The sequence below is a fragment of the Monodelphis domestica genome, chromosome 1 (genome assembly GCF_027887165.1).
Source record: "Monodelphis domestica isolate mMonDom1 chromosome 1, mMonDom1.pri, whole genome shotgun sequence".
NCBI lineage: Eukaryota > Metazoa > Chordata > Mammalia > Didelphimorphia > Didelphidae > Monodelphis > Monodelphis domestica.
Window position 1 is genome coordinate 593,869,672 of NC_077227.1, and position 22,128 is coordinate 593,891,799.

At 38.9% G+C, this 22,128-nt stretch overlaps 2 protein-coding genes across 2 annotated transcripts in view; both read left to right on the plus strand.

Annotated features, from left to right (window-relative positions):
• The first annotated feature begins 341 nt into the window (after window positions 1–341).
• Window positions 342–22,128, plus strand: part of PPP3CC (protein phosphatase 3 catalytic subunit gamma) — an 87,847-nt gene continuing 66,060 nt past the window's right edge. The window contains exon 1 of the mRNA XM_007476477.3: window positions 342–1,158. Within this exon, the coding sequence (XP_007476539.1) occupies window positions 1,107–1,158 (52 nt within the window). The 5' untranslated portion in view covers window positions 342–1,106. The remainder of the gene's footprint in view (window positions 1,159–22,128) is intronic.
• Window positions 11,373–11,850, plus strand: LOC100030587 (60S acidic ribosomal protein P1-like). The gene has a single exon (XM_056813690.1). The coding sequence runs from the start codon at window positions 11,454–11,456 to the stop codon at window positions 11,799–11,801; it is 348 nt and encodes a 115-aa protein (XP_056669668.1). The 5' UTR covers window positions 11,373–11,453; the 3' UTR covers window positions 11,802–11,850.

The window sequence follows — 22,128 nt, forward strand, 5'->3', positions numbered from 1 at the left end:
TAGGTTGTTCAGTCAACAGGCATTTATTAAGGGCCTAATATATGCGGACTTTCCGGGGAGGGAGAAGCCGTCCAGCCTTTCTCCTCCCTATCCTCCAACTCCCTTAAACAAGAAGTTTCCGAAGTTGTCTCTTTCCAGCACTGAATCCTCCAAGCCAAGGAAGTCAGCAACGATTAGCCCTAGAGCCAGGAAAGAAAGGTAGCTCCCTGAGGGCTCAGTTCCTGTTCCGGGGGAGGGAGGAGCGCGCGGGGTTGGCTGCGACCATAGGAGCACGTTGGCGGCCGTGTGTGCGCGCACGCGCGGAAAAGCGGAGCTGAAGAAGAAACTGGAGATGACCTACTGGGAGCGGGTGAGCTGGCTGAAGCCACGAGTCTCGAGGCTCCCCCAAGGGGGCAGCAGTAGCGGCGGCGGCGGCGCTCGCGACTTCCTCACTCTCCAGAGAAGGATGCATTAGGAGCCATGGGCGTGGGTGCGAACGGAGAAGGCGCGCGGAGGGAAAGAGAAAACCGTACCGAAGCATGCAGCGCCAGGATAGGAACCCAGCGAGTAGATGCACCTGCGCACGAAAGCGAGCGACTCGGGCGCCTGCGCCGCAGCCGCGGGAAGGCCCGCTAGGGCGGCGGGGAGGATTTCAGAAGTCCGGCGGCGCGTTGGAGCCGCTGTAGGGCGGCGGGGGCGCGCGGGGCTGAATGGAAGTGGTGGCTCTGGGGAATAGTGGAAGCCGCGCGCGGGGTAGGAGGGGCGCGCGCCACGAGGGGGCGACGCGCGTGCGCGCCGAGCTGGGACGGGTCCCGAGAAGCTGTCACTGGCTCTGTTGCCGCCGCTGCCGCTTCAGACTTTCAGTCGCCGGCCACTGCGGCTAGGAAAAAGGGAGTCGCGCGGGGCGGGATTCCGACAGGCAAACACGAGCCGGGACCCGGGGGGTGGGGGGGGGAGGGTAGCGCAGCCTCCTCGGGCCTAAGCTGCCCTAAAGATCCCGCGTAGGGGAAGAGCGGGCCGGCCGGCCCTGGGGAAAACGAAGACAGTCGGGGAAGGAGGCGGCGGTCCAGGGCCCGGCCGCCACCCCGATCAAGGAGGAGCAGGAGGAAGTGGGAGAGGAGGGGACCATGTTACCAAGGAGCCGCCAGAAAATATCCACCACCGAACGTTTCGTCAAAGGTACCTGACTGGAGAACGGCCTCCAGGCTTGAAGAGCTGGAGAGGGCATAGGAAAGGGCAGACCCGGGGGGTATGAGGGACCGAAGCGGGGTGGGATATCTGGGACTGTTGCTCCATCTCGGAAGGCCCTGGAGGCAGTGGCCGGGGCTGGCGCTTACGCGGAGGGTTCCGGGCAACGGGGTATCTGGGAACCTGGTGTGGGTCGATGCTTGGTAATGCCCCTGAGCCAGCTAATCTGATCTGTCAGGGATGGGGTGTGGATTTCCTCTCTCTGCTCGTTTCCCAATGGTAGGATCTCTTTGATTTCTCGGGATACCTAGTGACTCTTGGACCAGACACCCCCCCAAACTTCCCCTACTCCACGATATGCTTTTATTCTGCAGCTTTTCCACCCCCTTGGCAGTTTTTCAACTTCCATTATCCCTCAGTTATCTTCCAGTAATTCCTTGCTTGAAAATTGAGGCTATGTTTCGAAATACCACCAGTCGTCTCACCTGCCTATTCTATTTGCCCTTGCTCCTTCATTTTAGTCTGGTGCGTTACTGCATTAAAGTCATCTTAAAACGTGGTGAAGTAAGTCTACCAAGAAATCGCTTTTAAGGAGTTACTTCTATCTTAAAGTGTTTCTTTGGGTATTTGTTTTTACTCTTTAAGTCAAAGCCCAGGAGTGGTATTTTCTGATCTAGGTCTTCATTTTAGGAAGATTTTTCTGTTTAATAAGTGATTAATACAGAAAACAAAAGTGCTATCAACTTTTGACTGAATTAGTATAGGGCTTGTGCTTTCATAAACTGGCAACATCTGTCAAACATCTCTTTATTTCATTCAGATTTCATGACCCACCCTTTGCTGGCATTCTTGGGAAGCAGAATTTAGTTTTAAACCATTAGTGTGTGCCTGCATAATCCTGAGAATAGACCTTCAGTTTGGTTTGGAGGGTTTAGTTATACAGATTTTGTGGAAGAGACTACAACTGGTTTTTTTGTTTGTTTTAGTATAAGAATAAGAAAGGAATAGTAACTGATACCAAGAGTAAGAAGGTTCTTTAAGAGCCCTTCTATCTTTCCAACTTTTGAGGGGGAGAAAAACCAGTTGGACACTTGTTTTTTCTTTAAAGAGCAGCTTCATGAACATTGTTGACTGAATATGTATTTAATAAATACTATAGTTCATATGGAGAGTAACTGGTGGCTTAGTGGAAAGAGCACTGTCTCTGAGTCAGGATAGTTAGAGGTTCAAAACCCACATCTGGAAAATACTATGTGACCTTTTGTAAATCTCTTAAATTCCCAGGGCCTCAGTGTCTTTACCTATAAAATGAGAAGGTTGGACCAGTCCTCTTAAATTTAAAAACTAAACTATTTCGATTGTAAATATTTCTAAAGGATATTATATTTCCTACCTTAATCAAGGTACACTGAACATAGCATACTGTTTCTGAATGACCCAGTATCATGATTAATATTTTTCTGTACTGGACTGTTAAAATCTCTTTTATAAAAATGGGTATTAATTTGAGTGGAGGAAGTATTTGTATAAATTACAGATGATTCAAAAGTGCAATAGTAAAATAATACAAAGAACACTGGAATTTGGGTTCTAGTTCTGGCCCTGCCACTAATTTGCTGAAAGTGCCTTTGAGCAAATGATTTCACTTCTTCTGTGTTTTCTTGTGTTTAAATTGTGGATAATACCTATCATTTCAGCCTTCTTCACGGATTTGATGTTAAAATCAAATGGCAATGGACAGGATAGGCTTAAAACACTACTTTAAGTGTGAGATACTTTCAGTGATGAGAGGAATGATGATAAGTGTAAATAATTCTTAGGGAGTCCTTGATGATAGGAGCCACTGGTTATTGAATCTTAACCAGAAAGTTTAATAAGCATCTTGGTATTTGGAGAGGCCATGTGGTATAATGAATAGAATATTATCTTAAAGCCAGGAAGTCCTGCTTCTGTTGCATATTGCCTGTATCATCCTAGGCCTGTGTTAGTGAATTGCATTCCGTGGTGTGCTGGAGGAGGAGCTTCTCCATTTGCACTTTTCACTGCACCTGAGGACTTTTTTCCACATACCTTGTCTCTCTACTCCACCTCTGTCCAAGGTAGTGGGGATTGGTGGGAGGAGGGGGGGCAGTTCACAGTTAGCTTGAAGGTACAGTTTGGGCACCCAGTCTCCAAAAGGTTCACTGGTTCCCTAATGCTTCCCTAGGTAGATCATTTGCATTGGTAAGGGGAATTTCTTTATCCCATAGTGTCCTGTGCCAGTTAAGTCAGCTTTTTTGTCTCTCACATTATAGTGCAAGTTGAAATAAAAATATTCAGTTTCACAAAAGAACAAGCAAACTTTACAGAGACTAATAACAGCTATTTTTTTCTAGTTTTCTAGATCCTAAATTGTTCTGTTGACCATATTGATATGAATATAAGAAATGTCCTAATATGGAGTATTTATCATACAATAAGTTAATTTAATTTCTATAATGTAATTTATTTAGTTCATTCCATATTTATTGAGTGCATGTTTTGTGCAAAGATAGGCTCCGATTTGATGTTTTGGTTCCATGTACTAATTTCCTCACAAGGTTGTGTAAAAATAACTTGTAACTTATAAAACAAAAGTTTGAGGTAGTACGGTCCAGTGGAAAGATCACTGGCACTGAATTCACATACTGTCTTTGATAATTATGTGTGCAACCTTGTGGGTGAGTCATTTTACCTCCTTGAGACTTAGTTTCCACATCCATAAAATAGGAAGATGACTTAGATGACTTCTTAGGTTTCTTTTAGCTTTTAGATTCTATGCTATAAAGACTATTTGCTTAAATTTCTTTTGCTTAAAATTTTCATAATGGTACAACTTTTGATACCTTTATCATCAAAAGAGTCGTAAATGCTTGAGTCCATATGAATGACTCATTTTCAGCTTGATTGATGAAATTTGGAACTCTATATTCTATTGTTTGGTTCAGAGATGTTGCTTTTATTTGACAGATTTTTTAAAAGTGTTTATAACTTTGAATTGAATCATTTCTGGAAATAAAGTTTGCTTTAGAATTTATATGTGTATATGCCCATGTGCATAATGTATAGGTATAACGCTCAAGGCCAGGGAGAAAACGGACTGGTGTTAGATTTAAAATAGTTTTGAGCGTTAAATAGTTGTAGATAAGAGAGTGGGAGCCATAAGCTGTGATAATTAAAATGTTTGGGAGCAAGGGAAATATATAACAATTATGACCGCTGAAATATGTTTTCTACTGTGTCTTGGTTTTATATAAATATAAGATGGTCGCCAGGGAATATATTCCCAATTTATGAATATGCCCAAGCCAACTGGGTTTTATAGAGAAATTTAATTTATAATACACTGATTAATCAATAGAAAAAGAGAGAAAGGAAGAAAGGAATAAGAATGAATAAATCAGTCAGTTGGTTTTATCACTCACCCAAGATCTCTCTAGGTAAGGCTTCTCATGCCAACCTCAGGCTCCACCTTCAAGAGAGCCTCCTTTCAAGAAATGTTTCCAGAGAATTCTCCTCCTGACTCCTCCTGAGTTCTCCTTCCACTGCCTCCTTCAAGACCTCTCCAGGAGCTCTCCCTCCAGGACCTCTCTCTTCTCAGACTCCTTCAGAGCAAAACCTCTCAGAGCCAAAACCTCCCAGAACAAAACCTCCTCCCCTCAGTTCTCACATCTACCAATCACTGTCGATGTCTCCCCTGTGCCAATGGTGGCTCTAGCTTAACCCAGAACTGCCCAGAGGTCTGTTTCCTTTGCACATGTCTGTTGTAGGTCATATTCTCAAATAATTAAATCTTGATCTATGCTGCAGCCCTTCCTAAATCCTGTTAGACTGAGTAGGGTGGAGATTGTAAGTTCCAAGACCTGGTTCTGTCATTCCAAGTATCTCTGTTGTATCAATTCTAAAATCAATCATGACTCAAAGAACTTCCTGTTCTGTGCTTAAGCATAGGTCAAAGCCCTTTCCATTGTTTAGGAAAAGGTTTCTGTCCTAAAGTAGTCTTAAGTAGGGAGGAGAAGGATCCTCCCATGCCAAGGGGTTTCACATTCCAATAGAGTTCTTACTATCAGTAGGAAATTTTTTCCAAGTATGAAATTTCCCAATGGTGAAATTTCCAACATTCATAAGTCTAAGAAATTTTAAGGTTTACACTGGCCAGCAAAGTTCTTGACTGAGACTGGAACCAGATTAGAATGTACTAAGTCCATAAGCAGGCCACTGGCATCTGATTCACTGGCTTATTAGGTAGAAAGCTGCCCTGGAAGACTGGAAGCCCTGAGGACTTGGGTTCAAATGCTGCCTCTGATCCATGCTGTTTATGTACCCTCTCACTGCCCCTCTAGCTCTCAGAGTTCGTTACAGCAAGGGTGGTAGCCTTCATTGAAAGGAGTTTACTTTGGAGTTCCTTGTGCTTGGGAAATTAAGTCTTGTCCCTATTGCTATTCCTATATGCATATTTATCAAGTAGAAGGAGCCTATTTGTGAAAATTCTTTTAAAAAAACATCTAGACCTTGGTAGATGTTAGATTTTTTTTTAAGAGACAAAATATTCCCATTTGGTGGAATTAGTAATTAAAATAGCTAGTGTGTATATTGAACTTCAAGACTTGCAAAGTATTTTATACATATTTTGACATTTAATCCTCATAACAACCCATTAGGTAGATGCTGTTATTATCCCCATTTTCCAAGTGATGATACAGAGGCTGTTAAGATTTAATTGACTTGCTCAGAATTATACGGCTAGATAAGTGTCCTAATCAGGACTTGAACTTAGACATTTTTTACCCCAAGTTCTGGGCTTCATTGACTCTGTTGCCTTAAATATATTGTATAAAGATTCACATGACTTGAGAACTATGGTGTCCCCCTGAACCATAACCATAGGAAACCTAGTTTTCTTCTTCCTTTCTCTAGATACATATTATGAATTAGCTTTTTTTTTTCTTAATGGTCTTTGGATCCTCTAGTCTCTCATCAGAAATCTCAATCATACTCAATTTTCTCCCAGTTGCCAATTATTGTTGATTCCACCTATCACAGGGGCCACCTCTAGTTTACCTTTCTCACTTCTCCTCCTAGACTGTTGCAATAGCCTCTCAATTGGTTCACTTACCTCTTATCTTTTTCCCTCTCCAGCCTGTTCTCTGATTGATTTTCTCAAAGCACAAGTCCAACAATGCCATTCTCTGTTGTTGAGTTCAATACAGACTTTTCTGTTTGGCATTAACACTTCCCATTCTGGTTCCACCTTGCCCTTCAGATTTATTTCATACTGTTCCCTTTAACTCACTTACTCTACATCCCTACCCAAATTGGCTTACTTTTAATTTTTTCACTCAGTATCCTATCACCTGTCTCTGGGCTTTTATGCAGGCTGTCCCCCTTTCCTACACTTTTTTCTCACTTCTACCTTTGAGAATACCTAGCTCCCTTCAGAACTCTCCTTAAGCACCACCACCTGTGAAGTCTTTCCTGATCTCCATAGGTGTGAATACTTCTTGAATTGCCTTGTATTTACTTTATATGGTTGGTTGTTGTCCTTTGAACTTGAAGAGGACTAAAATGATGTCACTGGTGATACCTTTAAATTAAAAAAAAAATTTTTTTCCAGATTACATTATTGATATAATTTTCAGCAATCATTTCCTGGAATTTTGTAATCCATGTTCTCTCCCTCTGTTCTATACCTCCTCCTTCCTCAAGACTGCAGGTAATCTGATATAGGTTGTACATGTGTTATCATGCAATACATATTTCCATGTTCATCTTGTGAAAGAAGATGCATACTGCTTAAACTAGAGGAAATTCATGGAGGAAATTAAGTGAAGAATGGTATGCTTCAATCTGCATTCAAATTACCATCAGCTCCTTCTATAGTGGTGCAGATAGCCCCTTTTTGTCAAAAGTCTCTTGGAGTTGTCCTGGATCCTTGCATTGCTGATAATCGTGAAGTCATTCACAGTTGATCATCATAGTTTATTATTGTTACTATGTACAAGTGTTCTCCTGGTTCTTCTCACTTCACTTTGCACTACTTTATATGTCTGGATTTTGGTGATCATTTATTTTGTTCATAATTTCATATGACACAATCATATCATATGCCATAACTTATTCAGCTATACTCCAATTGATGAACCATGCTTCAGTTTCCAGTTCTTTGACACCACAAAAGAAAGCTGCTATAAATATTTTTGAACAAATAAGCCTTTTTCCCTTATCTTTGATCTCCTTGGGATACAGACCTAATAGTGATATTGCTAGGTCAAAGGGTGTAAACTGTTTTACGGTCCTTTGAGCATGGTTCTAGTTTGCTCTTCATAATGGTTGTATCAGTTCACAGCTCCACCAGCAGTGTATTAGTGTCTCAATTTTTCCACATCCCCACCAACATTTATCATTTTCTTTTTTGGTTGTATTAGCCAGTCTGATAGGCATGAGATAGTACCTCAGAGTTGTTTTAATTTGCATTTCTCTAATAGTGATTTGGAGCATTTTTTATGTGGCTATGGGTAGTTTTAATTTCTTCATCGGAGAATTGCTATTCATATCCTTTAACCATTTGTAAATTGGGGAATATTTTGTTTTCTTATAAATTTGATTCAGTTCTTTATATATTTCAGAAATGAGGCCTCTGTTAGAGATTCGTGCTATAAACATTTTCCCTAGTTGGTGATATCTTTTGATTTGTGAATAAATTGTATTAAATAAGTGAGGCAGAGTTGCACAAAGTCCAGAATCATTGAAGTCCAGTGGCAAGACAAAAGTCAAGATGACAGGTGATGGCTCCAGGTGCAGTGAATGGCCATGGCTTCTTCCATGACTAAGCAATCTCGAAGCACTCCATAGCACCTGCTTGGGTTGCCTTCATGGCCATTGGAACAAATCATTTCTCATCATTTATTTTGTATATATTTTTAAATCTATATGTGAAATGCTATTTCCCTGGATAGAAGGTAAATTTCATGAGAATAGGGATTGTTATGTTTTCATCTTTGTTATCCTAATGTCTTGTATGGTGTCTTATACAAAAAAAATTAATAAATTTTTTATGTTCTTAATTTTTATATTCTTGGATTTTTTTTTTACATTGCTGTCACTTTTCAGTGACTCCCAAGTGATCACTTTTATACAGCCCCACAGAAAGAATTTTCCCTCATAACAAAAAAACACAGCATTTAATATTTTTTGTCTTGTTTTATGGATATCTTTTGCTTTACAAATATGTGATTGCTTCCTCTTCTGTCCACTGAACTGTCCTTTGTAGCAAAGATTTTAAAGAAAAAGCAGGTCAGCAAAATGACCCATCACATCAACTGAGAGTATATACAATCATCCACATTTGTAGTGGATATCCACCTCTGCTAGGAAGGGGAAAAAATGTATTTTCTTAATTCTTCCATAAGGCAGATTCTTGTTTGCTACGAAGCAGACCATGCAGGGCCTCTCATGTTACAGTTTCACTATCATCTCAAGTTTGAACATCGGGAGAACCTCGAACTTCCTCAGTGGACCTCTCATCAGTGGCTGCATTGATGCTCTGTTTGAACATATTCTTTAATAGTTCTCTTACTTTTTCCAAGTGATTCTGAAACTCTTGGCTGCTGGTGTAGTCCTACAGTTTCCATTCTGTTTGATTTTTTTGGTTTGGACTGAATAATTAATAGGTGATCACCAGGGATTTAATTCCAAATCCCAAAATGAATTATTACTAAAGTAAAATGGATTTATAGTAGTTAATTTTTATAATAGAGGGAAGATACTAAGGGAGAGAGGGGGGAGAGAGACAGAGACAGAGACCTGCCTTCCTCTGATAGAAATTCTAAGGCACCAGTCAGGGGAAAGGAGTCTCAAGACAATGGGTCTTTCTTGGAGGTTCACACCTTCAGATAGGACAAGGAAAGAAGTCAGCCTTCAGATAGGACAAGGAAAGAAGTCAGCCTTTACAATCACCATGGTGACTGTCTTAAAAGAAAAGCAGTCTGAGGTTTCCTACACACTCCTCCAAGGGTCCAGTTTCATAGCCAAGTGTCTTCACTCCAAGTCTGAGTGTCTGTCTTCCCTCCTGCTCCAAGTGACAGTATCCGAGAGTCTCTCTTTTCTCCAAGAGACTCTCTTTACTCCACCCGAGAGTCTGTCTTTCAGCCCAACTTTGAGTGACTGATCCTTGTGTGCCTGTTTCCTCTATTTAAAGATCTTTTTCTCTTGTTTCACCTCCCCTAAATTTTACATCTACCAATCACAGCAGACTCTCCTTTCCAGGACTGCCCGAAATGGGTGTTCATACCTTTTTTAGTTAGTTATACCTTTTGTGGTTAGTTAACACCTTTTTTGGTTAGTTCACCTTTTGTGGTTAACACCTTTTTGTAGTTAAAATGGGTAGATCTACTTTAAATACTGAGTTAACACTTTGGGGATTAAAATCTAAAAATAGACTGGGGATTACAATTTTATCTTCACTATCTAGGAAGAGCTAAGAACCTTCATTGTTACAATCAGGAGATAGCCAAATCCAATCTTCACAATTCCCATAAATAGTTGTCTTCCTTAATCTAGTCTGCTTCAATCCAAGTCCTTTTCCAAACCTGTTCATTCTTTCCACTACATTCTTGTGTCATCAGATTTTCTTTCATCTTAAACTTTTTCTTTTCTCATACTTTCTCACATTTTAGACATTTACTGACACTTGACTCCCTCTTGATGTCACTATTGCCAGCAACACTACACTGTTTCAATGGCAATGTGTTGGGTGAATGGGAATACTCCTTGCTTCCCATTGCTACTTCTAGACTTTGCCTCTTAACACCATCACTCAACAGCATGTCCTTTTCAGGTCCATGCCATTCAGATTTATCACCCAATCCAGATCTTAATGAGTATTATGAACATTTTCCCCACCATTCTACTTTCTTTTCTCAGAGTTCAGTACCTTGTCCACAGTACTTCTGTTCATTTTAATTTCTGCTCTCATATTAGGAAACTTTTTGGGGTTAAGTCTTAACTTTCTAGTACCTTAATCTATTCAAGTTGAGTACCTTAGACATATACACATAATCATGTCCTTGATCTTGCTGGTACCCACAAAAGTTTCCCTTTCACATTCATGAACTCTGAAATTCCTTTATCTGATTATAATCTTTTATCATTTCATTTCCCCTGTCCTATGAACTCTAAACCTGTTCTTATGCAACTTTTATTTTGCTTTTTAAAAAATTTAGCATTTATTTTCTCTCCTTTTTACTCTCCCTTCCACCATGACCTCCATTCATTCCACCCTCAGTTCTTTCTGTAGCCATTACACTTCGTAGTACTGAGTACACTTCTCCTGTCCCTGTCCTCCTTGGTGAAATCAATCAACTCTGTATCATCTAGTCTTGAATCCCTCATTCTTTTGTTGCATCTTGCCAAAGTCCAATTTTTTTTTATTATTTCTACCCTCTGCCCTCTTCCTTCATAGTCATGTGATATTTACTGGTATTGTAAGAAAACACAAAATCTTGCTGATCAGTCCTACTATAAATTTATCTAATCTTAACTAGACCTTCACTGCTGTATGCATTATTATTTTTTCCTTCTTCCTTGCCCCTCCCCTCAGAACACTAGTCCTTATTAACCATGAATTTTTTTAAAGAGGAAGAAGATAGGGAAAAAATTTAGTCAAATATATCAAACAAATTTGATGTTAAATGCAGTGTTCCACACCTGGATTTTCCACAGAGCAGCAGAGAAAAGTATTTTATATCTCTTCTTTGAGGCCAAGGTTGTTCCTTACTTTTGTAATATTTAAAGAATTTCAAGTAACCTCTTAAATGTCATCTGGAGTATTCATTTCAGAGCACCATGAGGACATTTATAAGCTCAGTAGAATTCAGATGAAGGCAGCCAGGATGATGAAAGAGCCTTGAGTCCATGTCATTTGTAGTTCTATTGAAGGAATCTTGCTGGAGAAGAGAAGGGGAGACATATTAATTGTCTTCAGATATTTGAAAGATTCTCTTTTGGAGGAGGAATTATTATTCTCTTTGGTGCCCAGGAGGATACATCCAGGAGCATAGATGGAAGTTTAATGGAAATAAATTTAGATTTGATATCAGGAAAAGCTTCCTAATGAATATATCTTTTAAAATGGAATGGGCTGGGCTCTTCAGTTCTTTGTAAGGTACTTGGTTCTTCTTCGGAAGCTAAAGGCCACGTTGGGGTAAACCCTCACTTCAGCCGGCGACTAGCACCGCTACAAACAAGTCTCTCCTTGCCCAGCTTCTGAAATGGCAGTCTCCGAGCTTGCTTGCATCTACTCCGCTCTCATCCTTCACGATGATGAGGTTACAGTTATGGAGGATAAAATTAATGCTCTCATTAAAGCAGCAGGTATAAATGTTGAACCATTCTGGCCTGGATTATTTGCAAAGGCCTTAAACAATGTAAACATTGGTAGTCTCATCTACAATGTAGGAGTTGGTGGCCCTGCCCCAGCAGCTGGTGGTGCTGCCCCTGCTGGAGGTGCTGCTCCTGCTAGCATAGCTGCCCCTGCTGAGGAGAAGAAGAAAGAGGAAGCAAAAAAAGAAGAATCCGAGGAATCTGATGATGACATGGGTTTTGGTCTGTTTGACTAAATATTTTTTGTAACATTGAATAAAAAGCTTGATTCAACTAATAAATAAATGGAATGGGCTGGGGAAGCTGGGTGATTCAGTGGATTGAGACACAGCCCTAGAGATGGGAGGTCCTGGGTTCAAACATTGCCTCAGACACTTCCTAGCTGTGTGACCCTGGGCAAGTCACTTGACCCCCATTGCCTAGCCCTTACCACTCTTCTGCCTTAGAACCAATGCACAGTATTGATTCTAAGACAGAAGGTAAGAGTTTAAAAAAGAGAAAAGTGGAACGGGCTGCATAAAGACTGATTCCTTCTCCTTGAAGATATTCAAGCAAAAATCTGGGTGTCAGATTTTTGTCAGAATTTGTCAATTGGACTAGGTGGCCACTAAGCTTTCTAACTTAAATTTTGTGGTTCTCAGAAAGAGAGGGAAGAGGAAGAGATAGTTTTTAAATGTTGTCTTTGTATCTCCGATGCCTAGCACAGTACATTGGATCAGATCATATTGAGATTGTATAACATAAATAAATTCACACATATATGCAAGTAAACTCAAAGCATATTCAGAGTATTTGTCTTTAATTTTTTCTGGGTTACATATATATGTGTATTAAAACATTTCCATATTCATTTTTGAAAGTTAATAATCTTATAAAACCCAAACCCCAAAACATATACCCAAAGCGAAGAGTCATATGCTTTTATCTGCATTCTGACTCTGAAACGTCTTTCTCTGAAGGTGGATAGTGCCATAAGTCCCTCAGAATTGACTGGATCATTGTATTGCTGTTAGTAGTTAAGTCTGTCACAGTTGATCATTGCACAGTATTGCTGTCACTGTGTACAATGTGTCCTCTGGTTTTCCTGGTTCTGCTTATTTCACTGCATCAGTTCATTAAGGTCTTTATAGTTTTTTTTTTTAATTCATAGTTTGAATTTGAAAGTGAAAACAGGGCTAATGATTGGGTTATTTAAAGAACCCTCAGCAGGTGCCCCAGTAGATAGAGAGCTAGGCCTGGAGAAATTTGGTTCAAATTTGACCTCAGACTCTTCTTAGATTTGTGATCCTGGGCAAGTCACTTCATTTGCCTACCCCTTACTGTTCTTCTGCCTTAGAATTGATACTTAGCATTGATTCTAAGACAGAAGGTAAGGGTTCTTAAAAAAAAAAAGAAAAGAAAAATCTCATATAGAAGGTGGTGGGACAGCTAGATGTTGTAGTGGACAGAGTGCCAGCCTCCTGGAGTCAAGAATACTCATCTTCCTGTGTTTAGGTCACCTCAGGCACTAGTTGTGTGACCCTGGGCAACTCATTCACTCTGCCTCAGTTTTCTCATCTGAAAAATGAGTTGGAGAAGAAAATGACAAACTACTTCAGTATCTCTGCCAAGAAAATTATATGGGGTCATGAAGTCAGACATGACTGAAATGACTGGACAATGACATCAAAGAAGTTGGCACCTGAGCTATCCTTTAAAGGAAATTGTGAAGCAGTTTGGAGGAACTGCTGCATTTCACACATGAGAGATCACTTGTGCAATGGCACTGAAGCTATTGATATTTATTGATGTGTGTAATGTTTACAGAAAATGTCTAGCCAGTCAGTTTGACTGGAGTAGAAAGCATGTGAAGGGGGAATAAGATGAAATAAAACTGGTAGTGTAAGATTTAAAATTGTTGTCTTCCATAAACTGTGGCAGTTAAAAGAGTGGATGATATAAATTATGCTAGATTTAAGAGTGGGTGAGTAAATTTGACCCCAGAAAATATGTTTCACTACAGTGCCTTGGTTTTTAAATCAAATATAAGGTGGTCGCCAGGGAATATATTCCCAATCATGAATATGCCCAAGTCAACTGGGTTTTATAGAGAATTTAATTAATAATACAATGAATAATCAAAGAAAGAGAGAGAGAAAAAAGTATAAGTATGAAGGGCCTTAAGCCAACATGGCCTAGACCTGAGTCTTAAGAGAGGGAGAATCGGTCAATCATCACTTACCACAAGGTCTGTCTAAGCAAGGATTCTAGTGACACCAGGCCAGCTCCATCTCAGTTGACTTCACCAGAGAGAGTTCCAGCCAGAATCCTCCTCAGAGAGAGATCCAGCCAGAGACTGTTTCAAAGGGCCTCTTTCCAGAGCCTCCAGAGGGACAGAGTCCCCTCAGAGGAGCTCCAGTGAGACTTCCTTAGAGATTGTCCTCCAAGAACTTCCCTTCTCCAGAGCCTCTCTCAAGAGATTCTTCCCAAGCGATCCTCATCAGAGATCCTCCAAAAGATTCTGCTTTTTCTTATATAGGGGTTTTTCTCCTATGTCACCTCCCCTAAGTCCTTACATCTACCAATCACAGTACACATTTTCCAAAGGACAACCCATTCTAAAAACACTGCTGGGTCGACTAATCCCCTCAGTAAATCTGAACCAGAGAAAACACAGCTGAGTTGACTCGAGATCCCCTTTAAGTAAGTTTTCACCTCTTTGCTCCTGGCAAGTTGCGCGACCTTTATAGGTACCTAGCATCCCATTGTATCAATTCTAAAAACAGGCATGGCTCAAAGAACTTCCTGCCTCATCATAAGCATGGGTCCAAGTACTTTCATTGTTTTTGCAAGGAGTTTTCTCCCCTAAAGCAGTCAAGTATGGGTGGAGTAGAGATCCTCCCATTTCTGATCCTGGCAAGTTCTCACAGTCAAAATGGGGAATGTTCCCAGTAGAGAATTGTTCCAATTGGGAATTTCCCATTGGGGAAAATTTTTAACGTTCACAAGTCTGAGAAATTTCAAGATTTACAGTAGGAGCAAAACTGTGAAGGGCTTTAATTGCCAGACTCCAGATTTTGTATGTTATCTTAGAGTCAATAAGAAGCCATTAAAGATATTAGTGAGGAAAGAAGTGTATGTGGGTGAGAAAGACGAAGACAGGGGCATAGGTCAGTTGGTGTTTTAGGAACATTTGGCATTTGATTGGAAGATGTATTAGAGGGGTAAAACTGGAAGTAGGCCAATTAGAATCCTATTGTTGTGGGGTCTGGAGCTAGAGTTGAGGCTCTGTTTATGTCAAGAAGAGAACAGTTATAAAAGAGATATAAATAGTGTTGACAAGAATTGGCATCAGCTCCTTTGATCTAGCCATACCACTGTTGGGTTTGTACCCAAAAGAGATAATAGGAAAAAAGACTTGTACAAGAATATTCATAGCTGCACTCTTTGTGGTGGCCAAAAATTGGAAAATGAGGGGATGCCCTTCAATTGGGGAATGGCTGAACAAACTGTGGTATATGTTGGTGATGGAATACTATTGTGTTCAAAGGAATAATGAACTGAAGGAATTCCATGTGAACTGGAATGACCTCCAGTTTGATGCAGAGTGAAAGGAGCAGAACCAGGAGAACATTGTACACAGAGACTAATACACTATGGTACAATTGAATGTAATGGACTTCTCTACTAGCAGCAATGCAATGATCCAGGACAATCCAGAGGAACTTAAGAGAAAGAATGCTATATGCATCCAAAGAAAGAACTGTGGGAGCAGAAATGCAGAAGAAAGACATATGATTAGGGTTTTGATGTTAAAAGATCACTCTACTGCAAATATGAATACTATGGAAATACATTCTGAACAACCATACATGTATAACCCAGTGGAATTGCTTGTCAGCTAAGGGTGGGGAAGAAATCATGAATCATGTAACCATGGAAAAATATTCTAAGGAATTAAAAAAAATGAATTGGCAGCAGCTGATTGGATGTTGGGGTTGAGAGAAAGGGAAAACTAAAGATGACCCGAAAGTTGCAAATGAAGATGACTGAAAGGATGATGTTATCCTTAGCACAAACAGTGAAATTTGGCAAGGAAATGAGTTGGTTTTGGATGAGTTAAGTGTCAGGTGTCTTTGGAACATGCATGTGGAGATTACAGACTACTAGAGATTATAGAGAATATTTAGGAAAGACATTAGGATTGTCATTCAGCAAGCATTTACTAAACTTGTACTCAGTTGCTATGCTAAACATTGAGGGTACAAAGAAAGGCAAAAACAGGCCTTGCCCTCAAGCAGCTGACATAACACTGGCAGCGCATGCACTAGAAGAAATCTGAAAGGGAAGATACAAGGAAAGCCTTGATTCATTTTTTTTTTTAAGCCTTCATTCAGAAGGTAGAATTCTAGCTGAGATTTGAAGAAAGCTAGGATGCAGAATGAGAGAGGAAAGAATTTCTGGCCCAATGAATAGCTACTGAAAATGCTTGTAATTGGGAGATGGAGTGGCTTATGTGAACAGTAAGGCTTCCAGTATTCTAGATCACATAGTACAAAGAAAGGAAAAAGCATGTAAGAAGACTGGAAAGGCAGGAGGGGCTTTAAAAGCCAAGTAGAAACTTTATATTTGATCCTGACGGTAATAAGAAGCCACTGAGTTTGTTTTTTTTTTTACAATAGAGCAACTTGGTAAGACCTGCACTTCAATAAGATCACTTTGGTAGCTAAGTGGTGGATGGACTGGCATTGAGGGAGACTTAAGGTAAAAGGACTAACCCATCTCAATGATTCAGACATGAGGTGATGAAGGTTGGCTACCACGGTTTTGGTAGTGTTAGAGGAGAGAATGGCACATATGAAAGATTTTAGGAAGGTAGAATCAACAGGACTTGGTGATAATACCGGCCATGTGGGGAGAGAAAGAGTGTGAAGAGTTAAAGATGCCCCTTATGTTTTCATCCTGTTTAACTGAGAGGATATGGTTCTGTCTAAGGTAATGAATAGGCAAGTAAGTTGGGGAGAGGGGAGAATTTTGGGGGCAAGATAATATTCAGTTTGGGGCATGCTGAGTTTAAGATGTCTTTAAGATTCAATTTACTAATATCTTTTTTCTTCATATCTCCCAGGTTCCCCTATATGGCTCTCCAAAGGGCCATCTCTTCCTTTATGATAGAAGTTGTTTGAAAAAAAGAAGAAAAAATGGGGCAACTAGGTAGCACAGTGGATAGAGTGCTAGGCCTGGAGTCAGGAGGACCTGGATTCAAATCTGACCTCAGACACATCATAACTGTGTGACCCTGGGCAAATTATTTAACCCCAGTTGCCTAGCCCTTGCTGCTATTCTGTCTTAGAATTGACACTAAGATAGAAGTTATGGGTTTAAAAAAAAAGCAAAACCAATCAGCATATCCAAAAAACAGCATATTACTGTTCTAGATCTGTGCCCCCCAACCCCTTTTCTACCGCCCCCACCTCTGAAAGGTAATGGGAGTAGGTGTTTTCTCATACTTCTTCTTCAGGGACAAGCCTATGCTTTGTAATTCTGCATTATTCATTTTTGATTGGTTTGTAGTTATTCCCACCATTTGCAATGTCATAGTCCCATTCCTGGCTCTGCTCACTTCATCAGGTTATGTATGTCTCTTCATCTTCTGTGTATCATTCTCAGAGTACAACTATATTTGATTGAATTCATGTATCACAATTTGCCTAGCCATTCCCAGTTGATAATTTTATTTCCAGTTCTCTACCACACAAAAGGTTCTGTTCTAAATATTTTAGAGTAGTTTGAATTCTTTTTTTTCTCAATGATTTCTTTGGGGTATGCCTAGCCCTCTGTCAAAGTATATGTTGCTTTATTTACATAATTCCAAAATGCTGTCCAGAAGACATATCAATTCACAACTTCACCAACAATGTATTCCTTTGAATACATTGAAAGACAGGAGTCTTTCAAAAATCCTCCAACATTATTATGATTTGCCATCTTTGTCAATATTACTATCCAAGAAATATGTATTTTATGAGCACACTAGTATAACCTGTATCTGACAATTTATTACCTTGTGGGGGGAGAGAGGGAGAGAATCTGAATCACAAAATGTCAGATAACAATAGTCAACTATTTCTACATGTAATTGAAAAAAATTTTTAAAGTTAAAAAAAGTGCTATTCAGATTAATACACTATGCTTTCAGTTGCTCAGCTCACATCTAGACATCATCCTCAATTTCTCAGTCTTTCACCTTTCATATCCAATCTTGCTATGTCTTGTGGATTTTCCTTTTATATGATCTCTTCTATGTTCCCTTTTTAAACTTTGACATTGCCACCACTTTAGTGAAGGCTCTTACCACCTCCCTGCTGGATTATTGGTTGATCTTCCTGCCTCAAGTCTTAATTCATTCTAGTCTATTCTTCACTTAGCTGCCAAAACAATTTTCTTAAAGCACACATCTGACCATGCCACCTTCGGTGGCTCTGTCACCTGTAGGATAAAATAGAAATTCCTTTGGCATTTAGAGCCTTTCACAGTTTGTAACCCCCCTGCCCTTCCCAATCTTCTTTTACTTAACTCCATATACTCTTTAGTCTAGGGGCACTGGTCTCCTTACTTTTGCTAGAACAGAGCATTCTATTTCCCAACTCCTGGCATTTTCATTGACTATTTGCCATGCCTAGAATATTTTTCTTCCTCTTTGCCATCTCCTGGCTTCCTAAAATCAAGCCTCAACTAAAATCCTACCTTCTACTAGAAGCCTTTCTTGATCCCCCTTAATATAGGTGCCTTTTCTCTGATGTTTTTTTTAATCTCCATTTTGAACATAGTTGTTTTCATGTTGTCTCCCCTCCATTAGACTGTGAATTCTTTGAGAGCAGATATTGTCCTTTACCTTTCTTTGTTAACACTGTGTCTGGCACAAAATAGTGCTTAATAAATGCTGATTAAATAACTGGTTGTTTTATTTTCATTTCTTTTATTAGTAACCTGGAGTATTCTTTTATGTGACAATAGTTTTCAATTCTTTTGAGAACTATTTGTTCATATCCTTGGTTCACTAATCAATTGGAGAATGACTTTTGGTTCTACATATTTATGTAGTTATCTATGTATCTTAGAAACCAATTTCTTACCCAAGAAATTTAATAAAAGACCTTTTTTTCCATTTGGTTGCCTCCTTTCTCATACTAGATACATTAACATTGTGCAGAAAGCCTTTTGATTGCATGTAATCAAACTATTCCACTCTAATTGCCTCCATTACTTGTTTGGTTTCCATATTTTAAGATGCTTATTAATAAATGCTTATTGACTAGACAACTCCAAGACTTCCAGTTGTTAATTTGCATTAAAAGTAGTTTTCTCACTGCACTTTTAAATCACCAATCTAGACTAAAAAACTTTTGAGCATAAATATAGCCAAATATACATATCTGTTTACACAATGTTGGCAGTATTTTGATGAAAATTTGTGCATTGATCATTCAAGATAAGTGTTTTGTATTGATTTACATTTTGAATTACATACATGCTTAATTTATGTATATAATAAGCTTTTAGTAGAGTGGAATGTTGGAAGTTTGAATAGATCATCTTTCTCTTGGGTCTATATGAGAAAATTCCCTGGAAAAGAAATAATTATTTTCTCAAGGTTTTGCACTAGGCAGGTTAAACAATTCTTTTTTTTAATAAGACTTGTCATGATCATTATCCAAAAAGTAATTAAATGAATTTTTTAATGTCACTTTGGCATTTGGCATCAAAGTAGTTTTTTCATAAAATATATGCTATTTTTATCTGTAAAGTAAAAGGAATGGAGTTAACACAAGCCTTCTAGGAAAAATATTGTGGATATCTATCTTTCTGTTTGGTAGAATTGGAAAATTGGTGTTTTTTAGAAAAAGCTTCAAGATTATAAGTTCATGGACTTGAGGTGGATTAAAGAGAATAATAAAGAAACAAAAGAATGTTTAAGGCCACAGAGCTCTCAAATGGAGGAGCAGGAGCCAGGAGAGAGAAAAATATATATGGGGTCAGTAGGTATTAGCTCATATCCAGGTTTTCATCCATCCATGGTAGGTCTTAGAACAGATCTCCTGAAGATGTTGGGCCCCTACTATATATGGAGAACTTTTAGTTCCTTTTATCAGAATGGTTTGCTAGATGCAATGATCCAGGACAATATAGAGGCACTTGTGGGAAAGAAAACTATCCACATCCAGAGAAAGAACTGTGGGACTAGAAAGGCAGAAGAAAAACATGATTGATCATGTGGTTCGATGGGTATATGATTGGAGATTTGAACTTTAAATGATCACTGTATTGTAAATAATAATATGGAAATAAGTTTTGAACAGATACATGTATAACCCAGTGGAATTGCTTGTCGGCTCCAGGAGGGGGGAGAGGAGGAGAGAGAGAATATAAATCATGTAACCATGGAAAAATATTCTTAATTAATTAAAAAAATAAAAAGAATGGTTTGCTAGTGAACTTAGCTTTTGTTGTGAAACTTTTCGGTTACTCTATTCACATATTGTTGTTAAAGGATTTAAGTGTGCTATTCTGGCTCTCTGGAAAGGAAGATAAGAAAATATACACACAGTATATTCATACTGACCTAAACAAGAAAATTTTTATCATTATTATTAACATTATTTTAACATTTATTGAACATTTGCAATGCATGGTGTTTGGGAGGATTTAAAGTTTAAATTAAATAAACACTAGAAAATTAAGTATGTGCTAGAGGAAAAGCAATCTTTAAATGCCCATGATCACATTGAGGGCTCATAGGATCATAAGTATGGAATTGTAAAGGACCTTTGAGGTCATCTAATGCAATGCTTTTATTTTACAGTTTAGGTAACTGAGTCCTAGGCAGGTTAAGTACCTGATCCAAGGTCTCAGAGCTGAAAAGTGAATAGAGGCAGACTTTGAATCCCAAGTTTTCTGACTCTAGCTCTTTTACTCTTTCTATCTATTATGCCAGATTGATTCAGTGAAGTCTTAGAAAAAATGTCCAATAAAAAAATAACTTGAATTAGGAAAGTGTTAAGTTTTTAGAACATTTAGCTTATTTGGTCAAAGGGAAATTGTTCCAGATAGGCCTTACTTGAAAGAAAACTTAAAAATTAGAGAAAGATAACAATGAAATCTTAAATAATGAGCAGCTCAAAGTCAACTGTAGAAAATAACCATGTAAAAGAAAATTATGATGATGAATCAATTATACCAGAATTTCTGGGAGGTAGCTCAAGCTTTCCTTGGGGAAAACCATAACCGTACAAACTTTCACTAAACAAAATAGAAAAAAAATGAATGAAAGTACATTTAAAAAATCAGCCAACATTAAGCTTAAAATAAGTATAAAGGAGACTTTAAAAATTAAAAGGGATGGAGGCAGCTGGGTGGCTCAGTGTTACTGGGTAACACAGTATTGATTCTAAGATGGAAGGTGAGGATTAAAAAAAATTAAAGGGGAAATAGATAAATTGGAAATGGAATCAAAGAAATGAAAAATAAAAGTAAAATATTCTTTAATAAGACTAATAAAATTGATAAACCTTAGCTAATATGATTAAAGAGAGCAGAAAAAAAAGATAGCAAATGAACAAGGTAAAATTACAGCAAAACCAGAAGAAATAACAATATTCAGAACATATTATGCATAGTTAAAATACTAACGGGGGCAGCTGGGTAGCTCAGTGGATTCAGAGACAGGAGGTCCTGTGTTCAAATGTGGCCTCAGACACTTCCCAGCTGTGTGACCCTGGGCAAGTCACTTAACCCCCATTGCCTAGCCCTTACCGCTCTTCTGCCTTGAAACCAATACACAGTATTTGGTTCCAAGACAAGGTAAGGGTTTTATTTAAAAACAAAAAAAACTAACAAACCTGAGAACACAAAAGAAATAGAGGAATCTTAACAAACTTAAACTATCCAAGTTATGAGAACAGAAATCTTAAATAACCTATTCTCAGAAAAAGAACTAGATCTAGTCTTAAAGGAATTAACTAAGAAAAAAAAGCTTTGTGGTCCTCATGGTTTGAAAGGAGAATTCTGTTGAACCTTAAAGAACAGTTAGGTATGCAGTGGAGCCAAGATGGCAGAGAAAAGGTAGAGGTTCCTCTGAGTTGTCCCAGGTTCCCTTTTAAACAACTTAAAAATAATACCTCAAAACGAATTCTAGAGAGTCATAACCCAGGAAAGGATAGTAAACAATGCCTAAGAAAATATAGAGTGTCAGCAGGAAATGCCTGTTTCACAGACAGGAGTACAGTCCAGGTCAAGTCAGCAACAGGCCTTGGGGACAATTGAATCAGTAGCAACATCTTCCAGAGTTCTCTGGGCCATTGTCCCAGGGTGAGGAGAAGCAATAACATAGTAGCCTCAAAGAAAAATATGAATTGGTCTCAGGTCCAAAAAGAATTCTTAGAAGAGCTCAAAATTTTTTTTAAACTCAAGAGAGGTAGAAGAAAAATTGGGAAAAGAAATGATAGTCATAAAAGAAAATCATGAAAAAGAGTTGACAGTTTGGTAAAAGAGGCACAAAAAAAGTGTGTGTGACAGGATATAGAA

Coding starts and splice junctions, on each gene's coding strand:
- LOC100030587 (XM_056813690.1), top strand. CDS start 11,454: ATGGCAGTCTCCGAGCTTGCTTGCATCTACTCCGCTCTCATCCTTCAC.